Raw genomic sequence first — 26,932 nt, forward strand, 5'->3', positions numbered from 1 at the left:
TCTCAGAGAAGAGACCCAGACATTCGTAATGTAAGAAAGGATATCACCGGTAGATCTTGCCTTGCGAAAGCCATATTGATGGTCAGATAGAAGACTGTGGGATTCAAGATGCTTGAGGAAATGGTTATTGAGAAGACATTCAAAGACTATGGAAATAGTCGAAGTCAGAGCATTGGGATGGTAGTTCGAAGGGTTTGAACGATCACCCTTCTTTAAAATAGGCTGTAGTAAGGCATGTTTTCAGGAAAGAAGAAAAGTTTGGGTTTTTAAACAAAAACGAAACAAACGAGCAAGCACGGGAGCAAGGTCTGCGGCACACTCCCTCAAGACACCAGGAGGAATGCCATCTTGTCCGTATGCCTTGCTTGTGTCCAGAGAGAGGAGTACTTTTTTGACTGCATGAAAGAGATTACAAGGAGGGGCATAGGATTGGTAAGGGGTGCTTCAGAGGAAATGGAATGTTAGACTCATCCAGTGTGGAATTAGATGGTAAAAGAGAACCAAAAAGAGATGCTTTATCAGACGGAGACAGCTATAATATCATCGGAATGGAACAGAAAAGGAAAGGTAGAGCAACAGAAGTTGTTGAAGATACTTTGAAATGAGAAAGATCTATTAGTGCTGGGGTTCTTAATCTGGGGTATCCATACCCCTTGGTGGTATGAGGACCAAAATCTGGGGGTATGGGACTCGTAATAAATAATAATAATAAATTGTAATAAATCCAATGAAATATCAACTTTAAATATATAATAAATGATTATAGTCGTGCAGACAGTCAACTTTATTCGTGGACGGGCATTAAATCATCGGCTATTTCAAAAATTCCGTGATGAGATTGGGGCGGAACATTGTGTTTTACTGGACCACACAGAGGTACGTTGGCTATCTCGTGGTCGTGTTTTCGCACGTGTAGTGGAACTTTGGGAAGAAATTCTCGAATTCCTCAGGCATCAACAATCCCCTCTTGCGAACAGTTTTGAAGATGAGCATTTTATTGTCCGCCTGGGATATTTGGCCGATATTTTCGGTCACCTCAATGACTTGAACATGTCGATGCAGGGAAGGGATGTGGACATTATTCAAGCCAGGGGAAAGTTTGTGGCATTCACGAAGAAATTACCTATTTGGAGTCGCCGTGTTGAAAGCGGAAACATGGCGAACTTTCCAATCCTTGGCGATATCCTTCTTGATGGAGAAGATGAAAAGGCATTGCCTGGGGAAATACTTCAAGAAGTCAAGGACCATTTGAAAGTCCTAAGTACCAATTTTGAGGGTTACTTCGACACACACGTAAGATAAATACAGTTTCGACAAAAATACAATTGTGAACCATTACTTAATTTCGAGTGTGTGTGAAGATCGTGGACAGCTTCGAAAAACCGTGACCTCCCCAATAAGATCTCGCGAGACCTCACACCCCTCTCCATCTTCTCAGGTATTGATGATCTTAGCACGGAATCCGTTTGGATCCAGAACCCTTTCTTGTTTGATATTTCTACGATGAGTGACAACGATTTAGTGAAGGATGATTTGATCGAGTTCTAGGAAGATCAAAGAAAGAAAGCTGATTTCTTGAAAGGCCGGGCTGGATTTTAAGCAGTTTTCGTGTGAGCAGATAGCAGCTTACCCTAGCTTGGCGAAGAGGGCAATGAATGTGTTGGTTCCCTTCACAACTTCGTGTCTCTGTGAAACAGGTTTCTCTGCATTATTGAACCCGAAATCAAAGTGGAGAAATCGACTTGATGTGTCCGATGATATGCGAGTGGCGATGACACGAACTGTGCCCGGATTCCATGTTCTGATTGCATGAAAATAGCAGCAACAATCTCACTAGTTTAGAAATACGGCTTGCATAAAACTTGCATGTTTTAGTTTAGTTTGGTTTGTTTTGTTTCTTTGTTAACAAGCAAAGAAATAAATAGGGATGAAATCCTAATGATTTTCTTTCCTGTTCTGTTCCTAATTATCCATATGTAAAACTAAGCTATTGAGATATTTTGAAGTCACACTGGAACCTAATGGGACTGGTAATCAGGCGCGGATCCCCGAACTTGGCCCATTTTCTGGGTAATAAGTTACGGTATCAATTTTCATCCAAAAAAATGGGCAATTAAAGTAAAAACACCCCTCAGAATGCACCACAGAACACCTAGAAATCAAAAAAATTCTAGGGGGACATGCCCCCAGTTCCCCCTTGCTATGCGCACCTTGGGTGCGCCTTGGTCAGTCAACAGTCTGGCGAAGGGGCTATGGGGACATCGTGGGCAATCCGTTGGAGGTCTTGACAGGGAAAAAGGTTAAGAACCCCTGTATTAGTGGAAGAAGATGACAGGTTGTCACATTTATTTTGAGTCAAGGAATGCTTCGCCTCATGAATAACGGGGTTGCAATGATTTTTGGCAGATATGAAAGCTGAATGTGTGTTGAAGGAAGAAGAGTTTTTCCATGTATGTATGTATAGCTTGTACCAATGAGCAATCTCAGGCATGCACCCAATGTATTTGTGTGTTATACAGACAACGTTGCTCTGTCTTCATGAAATGTCATAACATATGTGGAACGTCACTTGGTGGAGCATATCTTCGCCAGGCTGAACAGTTTAAGCTTTGTATCCCACTGATTGGCCGGATCTGGATTCCGATCTGAACCAAAATCGAATCGGCTTGTTCTTGTTAACGACCCAACGAATGCACCAAGTTTTGTGATAATCCGTCTATAACTTCTTGAAAATCACAAAGCCAAAGGATTACCATGTTGTATATACCTCCACCACCAAGGTGGACAAAGGTTTTCTTATGGTTATGTGTTCACCCCTGGTCTGTCTGTCTGTCTGTCTGTCTGTCTGTCTGTCTGTGTGAGCATGAGATCTCTAACTAGTTATTGATAGATTCAGATGAAACTTGGTAGACAGGTTAGGTGTGTCACAAGGACGCATTGATTATATTTTGGTGAAGAACATTGTGCCATTTTTTTTGCAACTTGGCATCTTCCAGCAAATGCAGTAAGTTTTGCAGTTAAGGTTGGGGAAACAATACTTTGATTGGAAAATAAACAAATTTTGGTCATGGTGGAACGACAATGAAGGTGGGGTTTAATCAAGGCCCAGGTGCATGACTGAGAAGAATATAAGCAGCTGTTTGTGCAGTGTAGCGGAGAGAGCAAGGTGCTTGGGTAGATTAGGAATAAATGTTTGGAAAGAGGTTGTTTTGGGCAGACCTCCAGATGGCTGAACACAGACAGGTTTTGCATTGAGTTCCACCTTTGAGATATTACTATCATAGGCCAGGTAGTGTTAGGAAAAACTGAAATTCAGTGACAACTGCATTTTAAGTTTTATAATAGGAACACTATACAGTATGCAACGCTCCCCTCTAAGCTTCATAACCTGGGTTCGAATCCCAACCCAGGCTACCCAGCTATAAACTGTCTTCCTGGTGTTTCTCAGACGGGGTGATTCACCAACTTGGAAAAGCCTGGTGTTGGCTTAACGGATAAGTTGGTTGGCTGGAGATGTTAGGGTCCTGCGTTTGAGACCCTGTTGTGTTGTTGAAATGTCACCAGGTGGGTTGACTAAGCCTGTTATCCTTCCGAGGTTGGCAAAATGAGTACCAGCGGATTGGTAATAGGGGGCATTGTATCAGTGTCACAGGCGCACCTCTAGAAAAAGACCACCACCACCGGAACATAGAGCACTTGAGCATGTACATTGTACAGTGGCCTGTAAAAGTATTCACCCCTACCAATAATGCCACATTTAGATGAATTCCAAATAATGTAGAAACAATTTTTCCAAATGAACTTTCTTTTTGCATAAACACTGTTATAGTTGAAGGAGGTTACATGTCAGGAGAACCTGCAAAACACATGTACAAATCAGAATTCACTGCTTGCAGAAAGAAGTATTCAGGCCCTTTCGGTCAGTACAGTAAAACCCCAACATTTGTGGGGGATATGTTATTGAAAACTGCTGCAAATCGCGAATTTTGGAGCATTGTTTCAATGGGAAATAGGGGGTTAGGTCACCGGGGGTTGCACTGAGCGATGTTGAAGTCCTTCCAACTCTCTCACTGTGAGATATGTTGAAGATAATGTATTGATGGATACAAAATGAAGCATTTCATACTTGTCTGGTCATGTGAAAATAAAGAAATACAAAATACAGTACAGGGAGTCCCTGGGATTACAAAGGGATTCTGTTCCGAAGAAATGTTCATGCAGTAAGTAAATCGTCCGGTAATTGACTCATAAATGGAGGTGTTGGCACACAAGTGGGGGCCGCTCACCCAGTCATGTAACAAGCTCAGCAGAAGATCAATCACTATCATTGTTACCTGTGTTCCGGTAACATGTTACCTTGGTAAAGCCAGGAAGAGGTAGATTAGGTTTTACATTTTAACCTCAGCAACGTACGAGCAATCAAATTTTCCTTTGTACAAGTGGCCGTTGCTTCTTCTTCTTCTTCTTCTTTTTGAGATTTTAATGGCTGCTTTCACATCGGTGACACTCTATATACACCACACACAAAAACTTGACCCAGGTACCCAAGGAGCCATTAGGTTTCCCTACAATTTATACGGATTTCCCACTCTCTTTTAGGAAACCTAACACCGCTTTACAGAGCCGATGGTGCTTCTGGTACAACAGACTTCTCGTTCCCAGAAGATCCAACACCTTTATCCCCATTTCTCTAATATTCTGGATAAGACGCCTTATGGATCCCTCATATAGAGAGCGGCTGTTTCTAAAGCAATTGGATATTTTAATATATGAATTGGATGTGCTTCAGAAAGGTTATGTTGTTTTTCTTTGCAAGTTTCAAAGCAAAATATATTCGATAACACCCGATTTCCGATCTGTTTGCTGTATTAACATGTTTTCCAAATTACCGAGCCAATTTTTTTCTACCCATCACATGACGATTGCCAGCTGTTTATAAAGAATAATGTTTATGCACATCTCCTTGAAACGTCTGAATTCAACGATGTTTTTAAAAATTTGTTTATTGATTTTAAATTTGACTTTGACTGGACCACTCAAGAACATTGATTTTCTTCTTATTCAGCCACTCCAATGTGGCTTTAGCCTTGTGCTTCAGATCATTGTTCCGCTGAAATGTGAATCTCCTACTTTTGGTTTGAATTCAGATTTGTGGCCGACTCAAGCAGGCTTTCATCACGGATTCTCCTAGACTTTGCATCATCCATTGTCCCTTCTATCCCGACAAGCTTGCCAGTCCCTGCTGATAAAAAGCAGCCCCATAATATGATGCTGCCACACTACCATGCTTAACAGTCGGGATTGTGTTGACTGGATTGTGTGCAGTGTTGGGATTGCGCCACATGTAACACTTTGCATTTAGACCAAAACAAATGTTTCTGTCTGACCACAAAACATTTCTCCACATGCCTGCAGTATCATTAGGATGCTTTCACAAACTCCATACGAGATTTTAGATGCGCAGTATTCAGTAATGGCTGCTTTCTTGCCACCTGTCCTTCGAGGCTAACCCTAACCCTAAACCTAAAATTTCACAACTTCTGGATTATGCCCCTTAAACTCTGGCCAATACCCTTTTACTCTGACCAATCTTCTCAATAACAGCCTCCATATGGTGACCATCACACTTGTCCCATCTGCCACGTTAATGTTTTCGCAAAATGCTCAGCCTTGCTGCATCCTTTTGGATGGTCGCCAGTCACCTGAACAGGACCCCGGAATTCTCCTACAACCAACCTTTCCCTTGTCTGTGCTGGCAGATTATGATATGCAATCCTCATGGCATGGTTGATGTCGTAGGCCAGCTCAGGAAAGACTCACCACTCACCAGATTTTAATATTTGGTACTGGAGCTCAGCATGGACCAAATCCCTCTGTGCCGCCATGCCAAATCAATGATTTAAAGTGGCGCAGATTTGGGTGCTCGTCATCAGACCTTTCGGGACCACATTTTAATACATTTGTGGTCAGACCCCACATAGTTTCCACCAGATTCGCTTTCCGGTCCGGCTCAGACAAATTGAGCTGGGCTACACACTTACATTGTTAGGAAAACCACGAAGCTTTGTGACCCATCAAAGGTTGCAATGGGAATACCTTTTTTAAGGCTAGCTGAATTGTCTGAATATACCCTGGGGATTACCTTCCCCACAAGTTATTCCTCACACAATCTGGAAGCATCAGGTGACCAAATAGGGCTGTTGGCAATAGTCCCCTGTATCAATTTCACCCACTCATAAAGATTACCTATAAAACTCCTTACAACCTCTCTCAGCTGCTCCTTTGCTTGAGCAACCTCCTCACTAATCTGTTTGACATGAGCGACCAGTTGCTCTTCTGTGACAAAACCTACACCTAATTATGTCCATCGGGCCTCCCATTGACCCCTTTACTGAAACCCCTGGTCTTTTTTTCTTTTTTTTGTATACAAGATCGAGGCTCATGTAAGAGCTAACATTGATCACAAAAAGACAAACTGTCACATAAAACATGTGATAAAGGGAGCGGGAGACAAGATGGGGAGCACACAAGTACAACATTTGAGAGCAGGGACATCGGGAGATCTGTGGGAGGGAGAGGTCTTGGGGGGAGAAGGCATGGGAAAGGGGGAGGGGTGGCTGGGAGAGGTAAAAACACATGGAAACTGCTAGGACTTCGAGGAAAGAAGTCGGTATTTCAAAAAAGTGGATCTGGGGTGAATTAACTGGGGTAGAAAAGATCAAGATTTTGGATGGGGATGGTGGTGAACGTATAAGACATGGTGGTGAACAGCTTTTTTAAAGACCTGGAGGGAGGAGTGGGATTAAAGAGAGTGAGGGAGTTTGTTCCAGAGGCTGGAGAAAAGAGGAATGAAAGAGTGAAGGTAGGCAGAGAGTCATGATTTTGGCAGTTTCACCAGAAGAAGGATGCTGGCAGATCTTGTGCGACCTGCAGGAATATTTGGGGGACAGAGCACAAACAGAGCTGGGGGAGAAATGCCAGAGATGAGTCGGTAGAAGATAGAAAGACCACCAACCTGCCTGCGGTGAGCGAGTGAAAGGCCCTTGGAGTTAGACTCATCGCTGGAGATTCCAATGATATGGAAAGCTTTGGTTTCAACAGCGTGAAGCCGAGCTAGGTGTGTGGCAGGAATACCTGCCCAGAGAGGAGAACAGGATTCCATTGAGCTGCAGATGAAAGCCTTGTATTTGGTGAGGAGCTCAGGTGTGCCAAGGAAGGACTTCACACGATTGAGGCTGCCCGACGGCAACTGGCTTTGGAGGCCAGCTTGGAAATGAGGTTTCCCAGTAAAGATCATGGCAGATAATGAGACCCAAAAGCTTGAGTGACAGAACTTCTTGGAGAAGATTGTTGAGAAAGCACATGGGAGGGTTGGACAGACGGTCTTTTCGGAGAGACATCATAAGAATGAGATTTGTCAGGATTGAAAGACATGTTCCACTTGTTTGACCAGTCTGTGATTTTGTCCAGGTCTGCAGAGAGTGAGGAGGCTCCAGACTGCTGATCTGCGGGATGAGGTATGGAGCGGCAGAGAGTGGAGTCATCAGCAAACTGATAGAGAGGATTTTCCAGAGAGTCAGAGAGATCATTGATGAAGACCAGAAAAGCACAGGGCCGAGAACACTGCTTTGGGGAACTCCCAGCCTGAACAAGAAGAGGAGATGAGAGAAAACCATTCAGGACCACATATTGACTACGACCAGAGAGGAAGTCCGCAAGCAATGCGTGGAGATTTCCATGGATACCAACCATAGGAGGAGAGTTTGGAGAGCAGAGCGGGGTAGCAGACGGTATCGAAGGCACGTGATATGTCAAGGGAGACATCTCTGATTTCCTGTTTGGCATTAAGGACCTCCATGCATTGTTGAGACAGCAGAAGCAGCATGTCCAGAGTAGAATGACCTGGTCTGAATCCAAAATGATGATCCGAAATCAAGCCATTGGAGAAGAGGAAGGATTTATGTCAGAAGTGATGATTGATTCCATGACCTTGCTGATTATTGGGAGCAGGCTGATTTGGTCTGTAGTTGCAAGGATCTTTTTTTGCACCTTTTTGCGTAAAGCGGTAATGTTGGCTGATTTCCAAGCAGACGGCAGATGATCTTGAGCAAAAGAGAGGGTGAAGAGAACAGAGAGAGGGTGAGATAGAGCGGTAGAGCAGGATTTTAGGACTCGTGGGCTGATGCCGTCTGGTCCAGTTGCAGAATCAGAGTCGAGGTTTGACAGAAACTTCTTCACCTTGTCCGGAGAGAAGGCAACAGATTCCAGGAGCAGCTGGGTTTGACTGGGTAATGTGGGTACAGAGAGAGATGGGTTCGGGACACAATATTTTGAGGCAAACACAGAGTTGAGGCATTCAGCTTTTTCACGTGCAGAGTCAGCTGAGTAGCCATTTGAGGTAAGGGAGGGGATGGAGGGGGAACAAACACCAGGAACAGATTTGACCAGACGCCACTTGGATTTGGATGAGGGAGACAGGTTTGAGAGTTCAGTCTTGAGAGGAGAGACATATTGTTTCCTTGCTCTTCTGAGGTTAGATATACACTTGTTCTGAGCTTTGTGAAAGGAACTGAGATTGCCTTGGTGATGCGGTGATGTTGGCTGATTTCCAAGCTGATGGCCGATGACCTTCAGCAAAAGAGAGGGTGAAGAGAATAGAGAGAGGGTGTGAAAGAGCGGCCCTTCAGTTGGATTAGCCTTCCATGAGGTGAAGGCAAGTTGCTTCATGGCAACTGCCTCACCACAAGCTTCAGTGTACCATGGACGGGAGGAAGGGTATGACAACTGAAGATGAGATGGGATAAATCTGTACATGAGAGAGAGAGCAGTTTATTTTGGAATAATTCCCAGGAAGAATTTATGTCAGAGGCAGTAGAGATGGGAGGCCATTCCAGATGATTGATAGCTGCTTGAAGACCGTGCCAGTCGGATTGAGTGAATTGCCAGACTCGTCAGAGCTGAGGAGGCTCTCTGAGAATGGCAAGAGAGATGTCCACATTAACAAGGAAATGATCAGAAGAACCGATTGGAGCAGGAGAAGAGCAGCAGACATTTGCAGGTACTTTAGTGATAACCAAGTCTAGAAGAGAAGATGCTCTGTTGACTGAGATCCGGTTCGGGAAATTGACAGATTGTGTCAGTCCCAGTGAGTTGCAGAAGTCCTTTGCTGAGGTGCCATGGCTGGTGTGAGAGGAACCCACACCTAGCCAGCCTGAATGATGACAGTTGAAGTCACCACATATGAGGAAGAGAGAGAGTTGGGATGAGTGGATAGAAGTTGGTCCATGTTGTCCGACAGCGAAATGTAAATGGAGTCATCACTGTTTGGAGGACGGTACAGAACACATCTGAACAAAAGGTGGGAGCGGAGAGGAAGCCTTAGCCAGAGGTACTCCTGGGGGTGGGGTGGAGACAGGGCAGTGCAAAGAGAGTGAGGAAGAGAGTTTTTGATAAAGATAGCAACCCCACCACCAGGATGAGGCTCAGGTCTATCATACCGGAGGAGGGAGTAACCAGGAAGAGATATTCAGGAATCAGAGACATCTTGAAGGAGGAAAGTTTCTGTTAAGCAGATTATGTCTGATTTGTCAGAAGCAACCTGTATGGAAAGATCAATCAGGTTTGAGCGAAGGCCCCGGATGTTTGAGGTCCATACCGTTATGGAAGAGGGAGGGGAAGCATCGGGTACAGGGCAGGGGAGGGAAAGGGTAAGATGAGGGGTGAGAGGGGGAGGTAGGGAGAGCTGTTGCTAGTGTGTCGGAGATTGCAGAAGAGTTAGGAGAAAGGGAAGGATGAGGAGGACAAAAGGTTTGATGGTGATGGGAAGAGGCACAGTGAGGTGTTGTTTGAGGGGGGGAGAGGGGGCAGAGCAAAGTCGAAGGTTGGAGGAGGTGGAGGTATGTGATGGAAGGGAGAGGAAGTGGGGAGAGGGCAGCTTTGATGAGAAGGGTGGGGGAAGAATTGGAGAAAAATAGTAGGAGGGGAGATTAGAAGGGGAGGGGAATTTTGAAGGGGAGGCGTGAGGGGGTAGTTTTGAAGGGGCGCGGTGAGGAGGGAGTTTTGAAGGGAAGGGGTGAGGGGGGAGTTTTGAAGGGGAGGGGCTATTGAGGAGATTTAGAGGCATGGGGAGTTAAAAGGGGGGGGGGATAATTGAAAGGGAGGGGTGGAGGGGGGAGTTTTGAAGAGGAGTGGTGAGGGGGGGAGTTTTGAAGGGGAGTGGTGAGGGGGGAGTTTTGAATGGGAGGGATGAGGGGTAAGTGGGGAGATTTAGAGATGGAAGGGATAAGGGGGGGGGGGGGGAGAATTGAAAGGGAGGAGTGAGGGGGAGATTTGGAGGGGAGTAGTGAGGGGGGAGTTTATAAAGTGGATGATTTATGAAAAACGAACATTTATTACAAACTGGGTTTATTGTGATTTTCAAGTCAGAGATCTGTTTGAAAACAATAGAGGAGGGGTAAGTTTAGAGAATGTAGAAAGGAAGGATTGCAAGAGATTTAATTTTTTTTTGAAATGGAATTATTTGATGAGGAAATTGAAAAAAGTCTTTTAAATAGGAAGAAGAACAGCCTGTTGTAATAAACCACTGAATGCAACACTGCAGGGGAAAGTGTAAAAATATTTCAACAAAACAGTGAAAAACAATCTGGGAAAAGTCCATGAAGTGAGGGCGTGGATCAGAGAAAGGAGAAAGGGTTAAATGTGATGGAGGAAACTAGAATTGGTAAGGCGAGTTTCGGCTGGAGATGGAAGGAAGAGGTGGAAGAAAAGGATATAAAGGGGGCGGGGCGAGACATCAAGCATGTGTCAGCGAGGAGAGAAGGAAATAATAATGATAATTTTTTTTTTGTATTTAAAACGTTAGACAAAGGGTAGATGTTCGGGGAAGTTAGGGGGAGAAGAGAAAATCTAAGAAATAAGCAATACAGTGAAGGAAAGAACTTATATTCACAAAACACCGACAAGGGGAGGGAAGCCTCAAACCAGGCCGCGCACGCGGTGCGAACAGAAAACGATTAATTTTTACACAAGTTAGCACGAATTGCAAACCAACACTAACTATAAACACACAGTAACACGTGCACAATAAAATAACGAGTGGAAATTTGACAAAGACACGAATAGGAAAATACTGAAACGTTGATGCCATGCAGAGGTTGAAGTCACTTCCTTGCTCGAGGGACCGGAAGCGGAAGTTCAATGCCGAGTATGTGGCTATCCACCTTATACCCTGTACTCGAGACATTAGGTCCCCATACTGTTCCGTCACTTCAACAATCACCTTATGGCCTTCCATTGCAAGTTCACTTTTTCGTTCACTCACTCCAGCTCACTCCGTTCGACATTTACTATTTTTGCTTTCCTCTCCATTTTTATCCTTGAAACCAATTATTTCCATCAAAGTTAGTCACCTCATTACTCTGTGGCCTTTAGATTAAAAGTGAATCTCTTCAGTTGCTGCACGCCTTCTCCAAGCACTTGCTGGTTTGCATAAGGGAAAATATTCATATGCACATTGTGACCCATCCTAACAAAAATCTGGACTTTCTCAGGAGATCTAAAAGAAATCTGATAATTTTTTGGTTTGGGGCAAAACTTTCAGTAATATAGCCTAGAGATGTGAAAATCAAGGTAGCTTAGAGGAAGGGATTTTGGGTTTCACATCAATCCTCCACCTTTCCCCTGTGAGTGATCTTGAGCGAACGACATGTTATTTATTGAACCAAGGAAGAGCAAACATGCAGTCATGTGGGGCATTTACTTTGGTACAACTACCCAGAGTGCCATTTGTGACTCAAAACAAGCAGCCATGACCTGTGGACCACTTGGAGAAAGCCATGTAACTCACTGTATAGACCAAATGTTGCCCAAAGATGACTGTAAACCACTGCAAAAAGATGCAATAAAGGGAGTAAATACAGTCACGTGAAAAAGTATGTACACCCCATGTAAAGTTTTGACTTTATCAACATATTTCAGCATACAGCTATTTGATCTTCATGTCAACAATATTGATAGATAAAGGTGATATAATATAACAAATATCATGAAACATTTACATTTCGTAGCCCATTGTATAATTTAAATAAACATAAATGCAAATTTCGCATGTGGAAAAAGTAACTACACCCCTACATTTATCACTACTTCAAATACCTAACATTAGAATCAGGTGCACCAGCTCAGGTGCAAATGATTAGAACATCGTTAGAGAGGATCTTGGAGGAACCTGTCTTAGTTAAACCTCAGACATTTAGTTTGGTTTGCTTTGTTGTTGAAGTGTGTGGCGTCACCATGCCGAGATAAAAAGAGCTCTCTGAGGCCTTCAGAAAGAAGGTTATAGATGCCTACGATTCTGGGAAGGGATTTTAAAAGATCTCCAAACAATTTGAAATCAATCATTCGACTGTCCGGAAGATCATCTACAAGTGGAGAAGATTCCAAACAACTGTCAACTTATTGAGGCCAGGCCGCCCCAGCAAGTTCAGCCCGAGAGCAGACCGCAAGATGCTGAAAGAGGTCTCTAAGAACCCCAGAATGTCATCACGGGACCTACAGGTAGCTCTTGCCACTGTTGATGTCAAAGTGCACGAGTCTGCCATTAGAAAGAGGCTGCACAAATTTGATCTACATGGGAGGTGTGCCAGGAGGAAACCTTTGCTGTCCAGAAAGAACATCAGGGCAAGACTAAAGTTTGCCAATGAACACCTAGGCAAAGACCAGCACGTCTGGAACAATGTGCTCTGGACAGATGAGTCAAAGGTAGAGCTATTTGGCTGCAGTACCAGAAGACATGTTTGGCGAAAACCAAAGACAGCATTTGACCACAAGAACCTGATACCAACTGTAAAGCATGGTGGTGGAACTATTATGGTTTGGGGCAGCTTTGCTGCATCAGGGCCTGGGCAGCTCACAATCATAGAATCCACTATGAATTCTTCATTGTACCAGAGGGTGCTTGAGGATAATGGGAGGCCATCTGTCGGAAAGTTGAACCTCAACCGAAGGTGGACCTTGCAACATGACAATGACCCTAAACATATCAGTAAATCCACCAAGGAATGGCTGAAATGGAAGAAATGGAGGGTTCTAGAATGGCCAAGTCAAAGCCCGGATCTAAATCCCATCGAGATGTTGTGGGGGGATTTGAAACGAGCTGTGCATGCAAGAAACCCCTCAAACATCGCACAGCTGAAAGAATTCTGCATGGAGTGGGCAAAAATTTCTCCCAGTCGATGTCAGAGACTGGTAGACAGTTATAAGAAACGCCTACTTGAGGTTGTTTCTGCCAAAGGGGGCAATACCACCTATTAGAGCCAAGGGTGTACTTACTTTTTCCACATGCAAAATTTGCATTTATGTTTGTTTAAATTATACAATGGACTACAAAATGTAAATGTTTCATGATATTTGTTATGTTATATCACCTTTATCTATCAATATTGTTGACATGAAGATCAAATAGCTGTATGTTGAAATATGTTGAAAAAGTCAAAACTTTACATGGGGTGTACTACTGTACTTACTTTTTCACGTGACTCTACCTCTCCAAGGCTGTAAATGAAGTATGTGTGGCCACACCTTGGAATGTGTGATGAAATTAATTAACACTGCTCCTTCTCCAATCAGGAAGACCTCAACCTCACTGAGACAAAGCTCTGCCCTAAAGGTAAAAATGTCGAAGTGCTCGCAGACCCAGAACACAGACAAACTAGAAGGGCACTCGTTAGAGAGCATACATCCACCAGGCTGAACAATTCACGATTTGTATCCCAATGATTGGCCGGATATGCAACTGGACCTTAACCAAAATCTAATCGGCTTGTAATTGTCACCTAACCAAGTTTTGTCATAAGTCGTCCACAATATTTGAAATATTGTGCTTTCTCGTATATCGTTTTTTCCGATATCTCTCAATTGTGAAGAATCACTGAGAATATTCCAGTATCACGATCAGGATCTTTCCCAAAATCTAATCATGTCGTCTTTATCACAGACCCAACCTGTCCACCAAATTTCATCCGAGTCCATCCATAACTTTTCAGATATCGTGCTCCCAATCAGACAAACCAACAAACAAGTAAACAACAAACAATAGCACTGCCCAGTTGCACTCTATCAGAACAGCAGTTTTTGGTTTAGTCCAACAACACCTTTTTGGATAGATAGTTGAGGCTCGTAAAATATCTAGTACTGGTACACTGAATGGATCAGGACATAACAGGACACAAATGGAACAGTTATAGAGAGGGGGAACACACCAAGGTTGGCAGAAACACACTTCCCTGCAGAAACCTGGAGGAGTGGAGGGGGTGGGTGGTGCGGGGAAGGAGGGGATGTGGACCAAAGCACAGAAAGAGCAGGAAGTGCAAGATCAGAAATGACGTGGTGGAAGGCAGAGAAACCGCCGACCTGTCTGTGACAGCGAAGTTATGAATCCATCGAATCCGTTTCATTGCATGAGATTCCCATATTTTTGAAGGCCTTGGTTTCCACGGCGTCAAGCTGAGCAAAATGTGACGCAGGGGAGCCAGCCCACAGGGGAGAGCAGTGCTGCATCAGGCTGCGGATCAAGGCCTTGTATGTGGATAGGGGTCGAGGTGTGCCAGGGAAGGATTTTGCATGACGGAGGATGCCCATTCAGTGGCTGGCTTTGGAGACCAACTTAGGAACTCTAGGGATTGGATATGAATTGGATAGCTTATTAAGAAGCTCACTACTTTCTGCAATATCCTGACACCTATTTAATGTTGTTGTTGCAAGAAAGAGTTCTACTTAGGTTATTGTGCTGCCATACGCGACTTTCAAAATCACGTATCAATACTAAATGAGGCCCTTTGCGCATGCGGTGTGTGTGCTTGGTTACCCTGAATCGGTTCGGCTCACAGGGCACTTTTAACCTACCGATATGAGCGCAAAATGTGGAAATAAAATCATATTTTAAACATAATTTTCAGCATTTAAACGAAAGAGTGGCAATTTCAAGATGGTTACCGATAATCATAATTGTTCTGTTCCAGAATGCAAATCAAATTCACAGAAACATAGGAAATAAATTTATGTGAATGAGAGATGTCGGGTTGGTAACATTTTCTGTTGGCACATTGTGGCGTCCGCTGTGGATGGAACACACACACACACACACACACACACACACACACACCCATCCACTCAGGCCTTGCACCGACCCACATGGACGGGAGTTTGTACTATGAGCAGGTGCCTATTCGGCGAGCTGCAAAAGTTATTCAAGGCTGTCGCTGTACAGAGGCACAATCCCTTTCTCTCAACCACGTTTCAAAGTATTTTCGGCTTCTTTCAGAAGTTTGTCCATCTTTCAGATGCGATCTACCCCCGTTAAAACACCCCAAATCCTCCTCTTTCAATCTCCAACTTATTTCCTGAAATTCCGAGTTGTGTTCGTCTGTTTTATACCATGTACCCACACACTCATATGTATATACACACACACACACACACTCATATACTCCCCCTTCCACCCAGCCGTCTCCCTTCCACAGATCTACCGATGTACCTGTTCTCCACTGCTGCTGTGCTTGTGTGCTTCCCTCTCTCTCCATCTCTTGTCTCCCGCTCCCTTCATTGTATGTTTTTTTTTGTGTCTGTGCATGTTTTCATGTTCAACGTGTTAGCTCTTACACGAGCCTAGATTCTGTATACAAACAAAACAATAACAAAAACCTTGTGAGCCATTTCCGTTAACAATCCTTATCACGGACACACAAAATATTTCAGTTCACTCCGAACACACCAGTTTCCTGGAGCTTCTGCATTTTGGTGCAGATTAGGTCATTTTGAAAGGCGCGTATTGTAAAATACTTCACTTGCCTTTGAAAGAAGAATGATTTTCAACCTTTTCCACTTTCAGAAATCATGGCTGAGCGCATGTGACGCAGCAGAGCTGAAGAAGAATGAAGATCCTGTGGATCTTCTCCATACTTTTGATATGCAAGCTTGGTGATCAAACTCATAGCATGGCCACGGCGATGAGAAAATCCAGAGGGAAGGGGAAGTCAAAAGGCTTGGAGCATTGCCCATTGTAAGTACTATTCCAGAAGGGAGACGTGGCGATGGAAAGTTAAATCCTGGATGCGAGAGAAAAACCTTTTCAATATTGACATGAGGACATTGATAAAGGTTATAATATTTACTTGAGGATAAACATGATATCGCTTTCTTGTGTCGAAATCTATTACAACATTTAAGGTATATTTCTCATTTGGGATATAAGACAATGGTTTATTTTATGAATGTACTTAAATTTCATACCCTCTCCTTGACTCCTCAACATTGTCTTTTAGTAACGTAGCAGCAGAAGAACTTTCTAGAAGTAAGGCAAATTCCACGAGCAACATCATCAATCGGTTGCTCCAGAACTATGATCCCCGTATTCGACCAAACTTCAAGGGTACGTGGTAACAAGGTAACAACAACCCTAACCCGAACAACCCTAACCCTAACCCTAACCCGAACAACCCTAACCCTAACCCTAACCCTAACCCGAACAACCCTAACCCTAACCCTAACCCTAACCCGAACAACCCTAACCCTAACCCTAACCCTAACCCGAACAACCCTAACCCTAACCCTAACCCTAACCCGAACAACCCTAACCCGAACAACCCTAACCCTAACCTTAACCCGAACAACCCTAACCCTAACCCTAACCTTAACCCGAACAACCCTAACCCTAACCTTAACCCGAACAACCCTAACCCTAACCCGAACAACCCTAACCCTAACCCTAACCCTAACCCGAACAACCCTAACCCTAACCCGAACAACCCTAACCCTAACCCTAACCCTAACCTTAACCCGAACAACCCTAACCCTAACCCGAACAACCCTAACCCTAACCCGAACAACCCTAACCCTAACCCTAACCCTAACCTTAACCCTAACACGGAAACATTTTTAAATGGTTGGAAGTTGTTTGTCTTTGAGCTTGGAAAGTGTAACAAGGTGTTAATTGTAAATATCATAATGAAAACTCTAGACTGGCCAGACGACATATGTTCCCCATTTTACCGCCATTTTTACCCTGTGTCTATTACACTACCCTAACATGCTACATTAGTTATACGTGCCTGCGGTTTATGTCCTTTATAACCTCCTTAAAAACAGTACGTTTCCTGTTTGGAATGATTTTCAATTTTGTTTGACTGCCAGGCAGACAGAGAGAGAGTAAAATATTACCTCACTCCTCTCTGCGCATGCACGATCGGGACAAATTCAAAGCCAAAGTACAGTGAAATGTCAAACTTGTCTTCCTATTCATGTTCCAATTCCTGTTCAAAATCTAATATTCAATTTAAATTCCTCAATCTTAAACCGCCGATGATAAAACTGATAATACGGACAGACGCACATGAACCAAATGCTTAATCCCACTTTTAGCTTCGCTTGCATGGGGTAATAAGTAGTTATGAAGGTAATGTGATATTACCATCTTAAGAGGAAGGGGGAGGGGGAGGAAGAAGAGGTAAAATAGTTCCAGAACTCTCACTTATAGACTGCTTAGAAAGTTGGACAAACGTTCTGTGTCTTCCGCGTCAGCATACAAAGTTGGCGCCGAAGCACCGATAATGGTGACAAAACCTCCAATTGATGATTGATGTCTGGAAGGATTAGAAAGATAAAGTTGCTACCGGTGTCTAAATCATGATGGCTGGGTTGGCCAAAAGCCAACAACCATACCCTTGGTGGGCTTCAGTAAATATGTCGTCACGCCAATAGAATGTGTCATTGGCCACATGTACAGAGTCCGTGTCAGCCATTCTTGTCTCCTGTAGAACAGTGATCTTGATCTTTTTTATTTTTTAATACATGGGCTAAGGCTCGTAAGTAATAGAGCTGACACACACACGAACACACACACAAGCACACAAGGACATACTGATGAGACACACACTTAACAGCCACTGAGCTTGGGGGAAGTGCCATCACTTCCCGGAATACTCTGGATACCAGCGACGTCATAACAATGGTGTGGAGCCCCTTTTCTCACCATACTCAGCGGGGCATTTCCTCCAGAGAATTTCCTCCTCCCCATGGATGTCAACTTATGGGGATTGCCCGTGCTCTATCCTTTTCAAGCAAAGAAAAGTACATTTCCTGTTTGGAATGGTTGGTAGTTTAAACAAAGTTCCCTGGATTTATAAATTATACGACAAATGGAACGGACAAGACATTTTGGTGCCATATGTCTTGTTTATGTCGCTCATGATCGATCAATAGTGTCTTGCTTTGACTGGAGATCATTGTTCATGTGAGGGCACATGGTCCTGACATTACAGCTTCCAAGCCACAATAGTTTGAATTTCTATTTCTGTTTGTTTGTAACCCACAGGCCACATGTCTTCTGCTTTTCGAGATAGAAGTCCTTTATCACCATGCATCCAGTTGACCAGTCAGACAGTGGCGGGTCACTACCTTACTGGCTTGGGGCTCCCTAACTTGAGGATGGTGGTGACTGCTCAGTAAAATGTAATGATCCTCCCCACCGTCGGAGGCAGTCTGGAGCGCCTGTGCTCGATGCCAGTCACGCCAAATCTATAACCCAGATACTGCTACCTCCTGTGATTGTGCCCTTGTTTTCTGGCCAACCCAGCCATCATATCATTGGTCTTCAGCTGCGGTCACAAAGATGGGCTCCTACTCAAGACCGAACAGGCAGATACAAGTGATGGTAATTGTGCGGCTGCTGGTCCTGCTTGCATGGTGTGTCATGGGCCTTGTGGAGCTCCTCTTCGGCGTTGGCAGCCAGCAGCTGTCAGTGGTGTGCGGAACCATCTGTGATCTGCAGCGATGCTCTCCCAGGCACTGTATCCACCGCCCGGAGGACTAGTCGTGTCCGCCGAACCAGGATCGTCAAATGGGGTGACTTTTTTTTTTTTTGATACAAGATCGAGGCTCGTGCAAGAGCTAACATTAATGACAAAAAAACAAACGGACACATAAGACAAAATAAAGGTACCGGGAGACAATATGGGGAGAGAGGGGGAAGCACACAAGTACAACATTTGAGAGCAGGGACATCGGGAGATCTCAGGAAGGGCGAGGGCTTGGGGGGAGGAGGCGTGGGAAGGGATTTGGGAGGGGGGGGGGGGGGTCTGAGAGGTAATAAACACATGGACACAGCCAGGACTTCCAGAAAAGAAGTAGGTATTTCAGAACAGTGGATCTGGGGTGAAGTAACGGGGGTAGAAAAGATCAAGGTTTTGGATGGGGGAAGATAAGAGAAGGTGGTCAACAGCTGTTTTAAATACCTGGAGGGAGGAGTGGGATTGAAGAGAGTGAGGGAGTTTGTTCCAGAGGCGGGAGAAAAGGGGAATGAAAGATTGAAGGTGAGCAGAAAGTCTTGATTTTGGCAGTTTCACCAGAAGAGGGTTGCTGCATGTGACCTGTAGGGGTATTTGGGGGACAGAGCCCAGACAGGGATGGGGGGGGGGCTAGGCCAGATAGGAGTTGGTAGAAGACAGAAAGACCACAAACCTGCCTGCAGTGAGTGAGTGAAAGGCCTTCAGAATCAGCTTCATCGCGGGAGATTCCAATGATTCTGAAAGCTTTGGTTTCAACAGCGTGAAGGCGAGCTAGGGGCGAGGCAGGAGCACCATCCCAGAGGGGAGAGCAGTATTCCATTTAGCTGTGGATGAAAGCCTTGTTTGTGGTGAGGATCACAGGTGTGCCAAGGAAGGACTTCGCACGATGGAGGATGCCCAGTCGGCGACTGACATTGGAGGCCAGCTTGGAAATGTGGTTTTTCCAGGAAAGATCATGACAGATTGTGAGACCCAAGAGCTTGAGCGACAGAACTTCTTGGAGAGCATTGTTGAGAAAGTATATGGGAGGGTTTTCCAGACGTTCTTTGTCGGAGAAACATCGTAAGAGTGTGAGATTTGTCAGGATTGAAAGATATGTTCCACTTGTTTGAGCAGTCTGTGATTTTGTCCAGGTCTGCAGAGAGTGAGGAGGCTGCAGAATGCCGATCTGAGGGATGAGGTATGGAGCGGCAGAGAGTAGAGTCATCAGCAAAGAGTTAGAGAGGATTCCCCAGGGAGTCGGAGAGATCATTGATGAAGACCAGAAAAGGCACAGGGCCCAGAACACTGCCTTGGGGAACTCCAGCCTGAACAGGAAGGGGAGATGAGAGAAACCCATTCAGGGCCACACGTTGACTACGACCAGAGAGGAAGTCCGCCAGCCATGCATGGAGATTTCCATGGATACCATAAGAGAAGAGTTTGGTGAGCAGAGCGGGGTGCCAGACCGTATCGAAGGCACGTGATATGTCAAGGGAGACAAAGGAGACTTCAGCAGGCCCAGAAAGGAGCAAGATCGTGCCATTGGGAGTTTTACTGCCTTATGTTCATTTCTGCCCTTTATTTTTATTGCTTCGCATCCAACTTTGTTTCTGCTTTCTGTTAGTCTGTAATTACTTTCAATTTGGCCTAATGGCTACCAAGTGTAATTTCAAATAAACCATTCAACCATTCAACATCGTGTTTGTCTCTTTTACAAATATACTGTTCCTATTCGCCCAGATTACGAACACATTTGTACATAACATGAAATTAAACATTCGCTTGTTTATAGGGCCTGCACAACCTAATGGCCAACAATGCATTTTGAGATGTATTCCCAGTGAATATGAATGAGATATGGTTTGAATTCCAAGTTCTCTTCCATGTAAACATTACAACAGGATTCTTCTCCATTGTTTGTTGCACAAACTCTGCTCTCCTGCAGGGGAAAGCTGAAAATATCATTTGACAAACTCGTGTTTGAATTTACATTTTCCGGGTTTTATTTTTCAGATCGATTCTGGTTTCCCTGTGTCTGCATCCATGAAGAGATGTAATCAAAATTCACGTTATTGATTTCCGTTGTAAGGCATTGCGACATTCAAGTTCACCTATCTTTCAGCCCAGATTATTTTTCAGGTACCAGTAATATTACCTCTCACTTGTGAAAACTACAAGCTTGGCTGAATGCAAACTTGACTCAGCAAATATGGATGCTCAAATTCCTGGAAGAGCATCCATCTGTTTCATCATGCATGTTCCACATCTTCACCCCATTATCGATGTATTTAATCAAAAGTAAAAATCAAAAATGGTTTACTAAAAGCATGTTTGGCAGCCAATGGCTGGATTACACATGCATAATCTTCAACTCTTCATCCATTTACTTTATTAGCATTGGTACTTCAGTTGTTAGAAACTATATTGTTGTATGTGCATCCATGAATGGACTTCAAAATTAGGTAATCTATGATAATAAATATAGGGGCTATAATAAATAAATATCAATAAATAAATATAGGGGCAATGCCCCTGGCGCTCACCTGGTAGAATAAACAGTATACTGCACTGACTAAACTGACTGCACGCCCCTCCCCCCTCCCACCCTGTGTACCTCCTCAGACACCAATTTGTCCAATGCCTTGAACAAACATTGGTACATCACGGATAATGTAGGCTGTGGTGACGTTTCATCAAAATTGTGTGTGTAGGTTCTGAGAAAAAAAAAGCAAATACCTATTTTGGGGGGCATGCCCCCCATAGACCACCTCAAACCCAGATTTCTTTAAAATGCTGTGAACAAGCTTTGGTACATCACGGGTGGTGAAGGTTGTGGTGAAGTTGATTGAAATAGTGTGTGTAGTTTCAGAGAAGAAAGGAAATATCTATTTTGGGGGGTCAAACCTGGACCCACTTTGACCCCCATTAGATCCCCAAAGAGGCAGATTTTTCTTAATGCCGTGATAAAACTTCGGTACATCATGGGCGATGAAGGTTGTGGTCAAGTTTCATCGACATATTGTGTGTAGTTTCAGAGGAAAAAACAAATTCCTATTTTGGGGGGTCAAACGGCAGACCCCCTTAGACCCCGATTTTTTTTAATGCCGTGAACAAACTTTAGTCACAACACAACAAATATAATTTGTGCCAAATTTGGTCGCAATCCCATCAGCGGTTTCGCAGAAGTTTCAAGTGTTGATGGACAGACTGACGGACGGACGACACGCCACTGCATAAGTTCCCCTGAACTTCGTTCCAGGTGAGCTAATAATACATATGTGTAATGCGCACAAATCCACCCTCCACCCTACAAACATAATACAAACAAGTCAGGAGACGACGATGGTCCACGAACGAGCGGTATTCAATGACAAAGGACGGACTATAACCGAAACAGGCCCGGACAGGCCAGGCCCGGAAATGACAAAACGAAGGTTACTGACCTTGAAATGAGATAGAAAAGAATGTATAATCAGTTATGAGGTTAGTTAGCTGCACAATACCGAAAATTCGGTGAAAAATGAAATGAAAAAATAAATAAAATAAATAAATAAAGAAGGGAAAAAATGAAAAAAAAAATGAAAAATCGAGCTCCGTGGGGCTAGACACATGACATTGGCCTAACCAAATATCGAAACCCCTGTCAGATTCCACCAACTCCCTCGGAGAAGATGTAGCTTGAACTCGATTACCCCCTAAAAGACATCTTTTTCAGGCGTGGCTCCGCCCACAATGGGCGCAATACGCCCACTCTAGGCAGGACACAACCAGATCATGATATCAACCTCCCACCCAAGTTTCATCAAGATTGGATGATATCATCGGGTAGTTATGCTGCAGACAGACATACACACACACACACACACACACACACACACACAGTCAGACGCACACACATGACGAATATAGTGGTCACTTGATAACTCGTGAACCAAAAAACAAAAAAAACGAAATCTACTGCACTATCGGAGGTGGATCGGGGGTCAATAGGTACTGACCTGACCTCTAGTCTCCCCCTCCCACTCACATCGTGCCCCAACTGAGGTCCAGCACTACACTCAGTACTGCGTGGTCAACAATGTATTTGAATTGATTTTGAATTGATTTTTGTTAAATTTCAGACAATACAACAACAACAACAACAACAGGCATTTTAAGGCCATTTTCCCTGCAAGAGCGGGGGTTAGCCTTGCGATCCCCATGACAATCTTCTCCATTTTGCCCTATTTTCAAATGCAGACAATATAATAAATACTTCACGATCATCTACTACAAGAATCCATCTCTAGCTGGAGGCATTTTTATTTTCCAAAACAAATATTGATTCAATGAGAACATTTTAAAATCACAGCTACGTGATGTCATATTTTCATTTTGAAATGGAATACACTTCAATGCAATACAGGAGGAATAAATCCTTAGTTCAATTTACTCATCTGTTTCATTACAATAACCAAGTGTAAACGTCATTGAATGATTGAAATCCGTCCGTCATAGTGGGAAAGGGCATTTTTTATTTGTCCTTTAAGTGTGGGCGATTGGAGTGGGTCCTTCTAAAATCCTGAATCCAACTTTCAATTTGCAAAGCAATTACTCTGGCAAAATCCCAGTATCTATAACTGAGCATCAGCTGATTGCGACAAGCTCGATTACTCACTGCCTTCTCCCTGGTACACTTTTTTTTTCCCCTGGTATACTCTCCTCATTCTTTTTCCACTTCCTCATTCTTTTTCCACTTCCTCATTCTTCCACTTTCTCATTTTTCTTCCACTTTCTCATTCTTCTTCCTCCAAGACCAGATGATGTCCACCTCAAATACATCCGAGGGGCATTCAAAAACATTCTATCCCATAGATACTCATACCAGTCAAAATAATGGCAAAACTTTAATTTTATTTTTGATTATCCATGTACTTTATATAATGACTAAGAATATATATATATTGCGGATCTCCACGCCGGCCTTTCCCCTTACCAAGGGGGGATTAGTCCCCTTGTCTTTGACTAGCTGACGGGACCCGGGACCGATGATGTCCTTCCCGGACAGCGTTAAATAGGGTTTTAGGACTAAGAATTCGCTATTACCTAAGTACTAACGCTGACCGGAAACGAGGAAACAAGACCCGCCCGAATCACGGGTGTTGGTGGAAACGCCGAGCGGTAGCGAACCCGTGACCAGAGCCATTAGCAATGACTATACCCGATCCAAGCGGTTCTTAATCGTGCCACGCTTACCCAATGGAGGAAATGACTGAAACGGTCGAATTTGGAAGAAAGGAATAACACGATTTATTTACACTTTGTACAATAAGAAGAAGAATACACAGTGCAGCCTTAAACAGTCTTAACTTATCCCTGGACAAACGGGCCCATTCACTCTCAGACACACTCACACGGGATTGCAGACGAACAGGTCGATGGTCCAGGGATGGCGTCCAGGCAGCTCGCTCTCCGGTCCCCAACTCGCACCGCGAAGTAGATGAACGCAGCGGCCAGGAACTCTCCACGTGTCGTTTGGCACGCACGGGATTATCACAGGGCGAACGGTAGGGCTGGCTTTGGCGGTTACACTCACGGGGCTGCGTACATAATAAACGGACAGTTCAATACGCGCTTCTCAATGCGCTGCTCAATCAATGCCCCGAACTGTCGTGTGCACGCCGGTCCTCCCAATGCAGTTCTCACACGAGTGCTCCAGATCAGTTCTCTCCCAACTCGTAACTCAACTCTGAACTGCGCATCCCTTCTCATCTCGCAACTCAACTCATGCCGACAAGTCCTCATAAGGGCAGTCCTCCTGGCAAGTCCTTTCCCCACGAGTCCTCTCAGCACACCCTCTCCCCACGAGTCCTTTTGCATCAGTCCTGTCAATACAGCCAGTCCTCTCAATACAGCGAGTCCTTTTAATACAGCCAGTCCTTTTCAATGGCTTTGTGCGCTGGCTTATATAGCCTTGTCCAGCGAACCCTCTGGAACTCACCAGACGTTTCTTGCCACGCCTTATCATGCCATGCCCTCCGAGCCCTGGTTGGCTGTTGCCCTTACCGTCACCGCCTCTGACATGCTGCTTGTCGCGGCCACACCCCGACCCTCACGCTCCTCCCTCTTTTCAGGCCTACCTTGTGGTTACCCAACTAATTTGAGCGAGCAAAGGACAGCTAATGCTGCTGGCAGCCAAAGCACCACACACGGAGGGATCAGCCAAAATGGGGCGCGGGATCGAGTTTGCCCATTGATGAAAATGAAGGGTGGCCGCAAAATGAAAGGACCTTAGCTCAATTCTTTACACAACACAGATGTCACTAGGGAAATGGCCTACTCTTACACATACTATGACATAACTAATTCTAATGGGCCTACGTGTTGCTTGTGGACTAACTATGGGGGGCAAACCTTTGACCTTTAATGATGTTATAGGTACAATCTCAAAACCTCAACACTGCCCCCCTCCTTCACCAGGCTAGTCCCCGAGCCGAACCCACACAAGTGAGCACGACCGGTTTTGAGCAAGGGTCAGGACTACTTGTTAAATTGCGTGTGACACATAGATGTGGTTCCCCGCTACATTTAATCTAACACCCTGTGTGCGACAGTTTTACAACACTAGATATGTCCCACCTACTGCGTTGTGTACTAACTAACAGATTCACACCCACAACTAACCGAATTACGGAAAGAATTCTCAAACTAAACATAAAGCCGGTGGGGAGCATGTTATTTACAAGACTACTAATTATTTACAGTTCTACAACCCAGGGCCTGTTCTTTTGTGGGAGAGAATTTTGAGAGAGAAACACAATGCAGTGCACGAATACACCGTTATACCAGAAATGCACAAAACTGCACAATCATGCACAATCATCAAAAATGCACATTTCACAATAAATGCTGGCTTTTGCTGCTTGGCTTCTGCTTGGCTGCTGCTTGGCTGCGTCTTGCATCTTCCTGCTTCGTCTTCGGTGTGCCATAATTAAACTTGGAGATCTTCCTTCCTGACACACCAAAGGATAAAAAGGCACAAACGGTGTCCGTTTTTTAAAATTATTTCAGCAGGATCAATCTCAGGGTCCATCTGTGTGACTTTGACGCCACTTAAAACCAGTAGTCCGCAGGGCAAGATAACGCTTGCAGCAATTGTCTGCTCCAACAAAGGTGCCAGGCCACAGAACGTGTGGTCCATTAGGTGTACTGGTGCAGCCAGAGGTAGCAGAGTGCAGCGCAAAAGTGCAGCCACACAGCTCAGGGTTCCTGCACACTCCCCTCAACAAAAATAATGGGTCCATGGGTGGGGAGGAAAGACAAAGCAGAGAGTCAGCGGAGGAAAGGGCACAAAGGTACACGTCAACACAAGGCAATGCAACATGAGGAGCATGGGGGAGCGAGCGGAGAAAGCTCGTCCCTAGCCGTTCGTAACCCCCCATGTCAGCCTACACTACCCTTGCCCTTCCCCGTATTTACAATTTACAAATTCGTCTCTACGTCTTGTCTTTTCTATCCCCCCTCTGCTCCGAATTCGTCATCCAATCCCTCCCAAGGAGGAAGAGATAGAATATCACACAATGTCAAATCCCGTCGAGATGCGTCTCACCCATCCAAATCATTTGCAAAACTTGGTGTGGAGTTCTGTCAACTTGGCGAGTGGATGTGGATGGTGCGAAGTGATTTCTCGTCCTAACTATACTCTAATAACATTAGCTCTTAAACTACCCAGGGTCATGCCCTGCCAATCAATTGGCCATCGTTACACTATGCGGTTCTAAAAACCAATTCCCATTGACCCACCCTGTGGTGCCCTCCAAATTTGGGGTCTCACTCCCCCAATTTTTCAATACTGTGCCTTCGCACAATTTCATGGCTGGGTCGTGTGGCACCACTAGCAGGTCCAACTACCTGTGCTCCTCCGCCACTGAAGTCGCCACCCGAGCTTACCTTGCTACTTCAACTACCCTAAATTGGGGAAGGCCCCTCCTGGCTCTCTCACCCCTCTGATGCCCTCTCTGGCATTGGGCCCCCCGGGTCCTCTCCTAGGATCCTCGGGCCCCACTGAACACTACTCTGACTCTAACTGACCGGCTCCCAGAGCCTACCTGCGGCCTCACCTGGCCGACAGA

General features: G+C 44.7%; 1 protein-coding gene across 1 annotated transcript in view; it reads left to right on the plus strand.

Moving 5' to 3' along the window:
• The first annotated feature begins 1,050 nt into the window (after nucleotides 1-1,050).
• Nucleotides 1,051-26,932, plus strand: part of LOC137426023 (glycine receptor subunit beta) — a 253,604-nt gene continuing 227,722 nt past the window's right edge. The window contains exons 1-3 of the mRNA XM_068114744.2: nucleotides 1,051-1,293; nucleotides 15,887-15,975; nucleotides 16,320-16,426. Coding sequence (XP_067970845.2) covers nucleotides 1,051-1,293; nucleotides 15,887-15,975; nucleotides 16,320-16,426 — 439 coding nt within the window. The remainder of the gene's footprint in view (nucleotides 1,294-15,886; nucleotides 15,976-16,319; nucleotides 16,427-26,932) is intronic.

The sequence above is a fragment of the Myxine glutinosa genome, chromosome 4 (assembly GCF_964187855.1).
Source record: "Myxine glutinosa chromosome 4, kmMyxGlut1.1, whole genome shotgun sequence".
NCBI lineage: Eukaryota > Metazoa > Chordata > Myxini > Myxiniformes > Myxinidae > Myxine > Myxine glutinosa.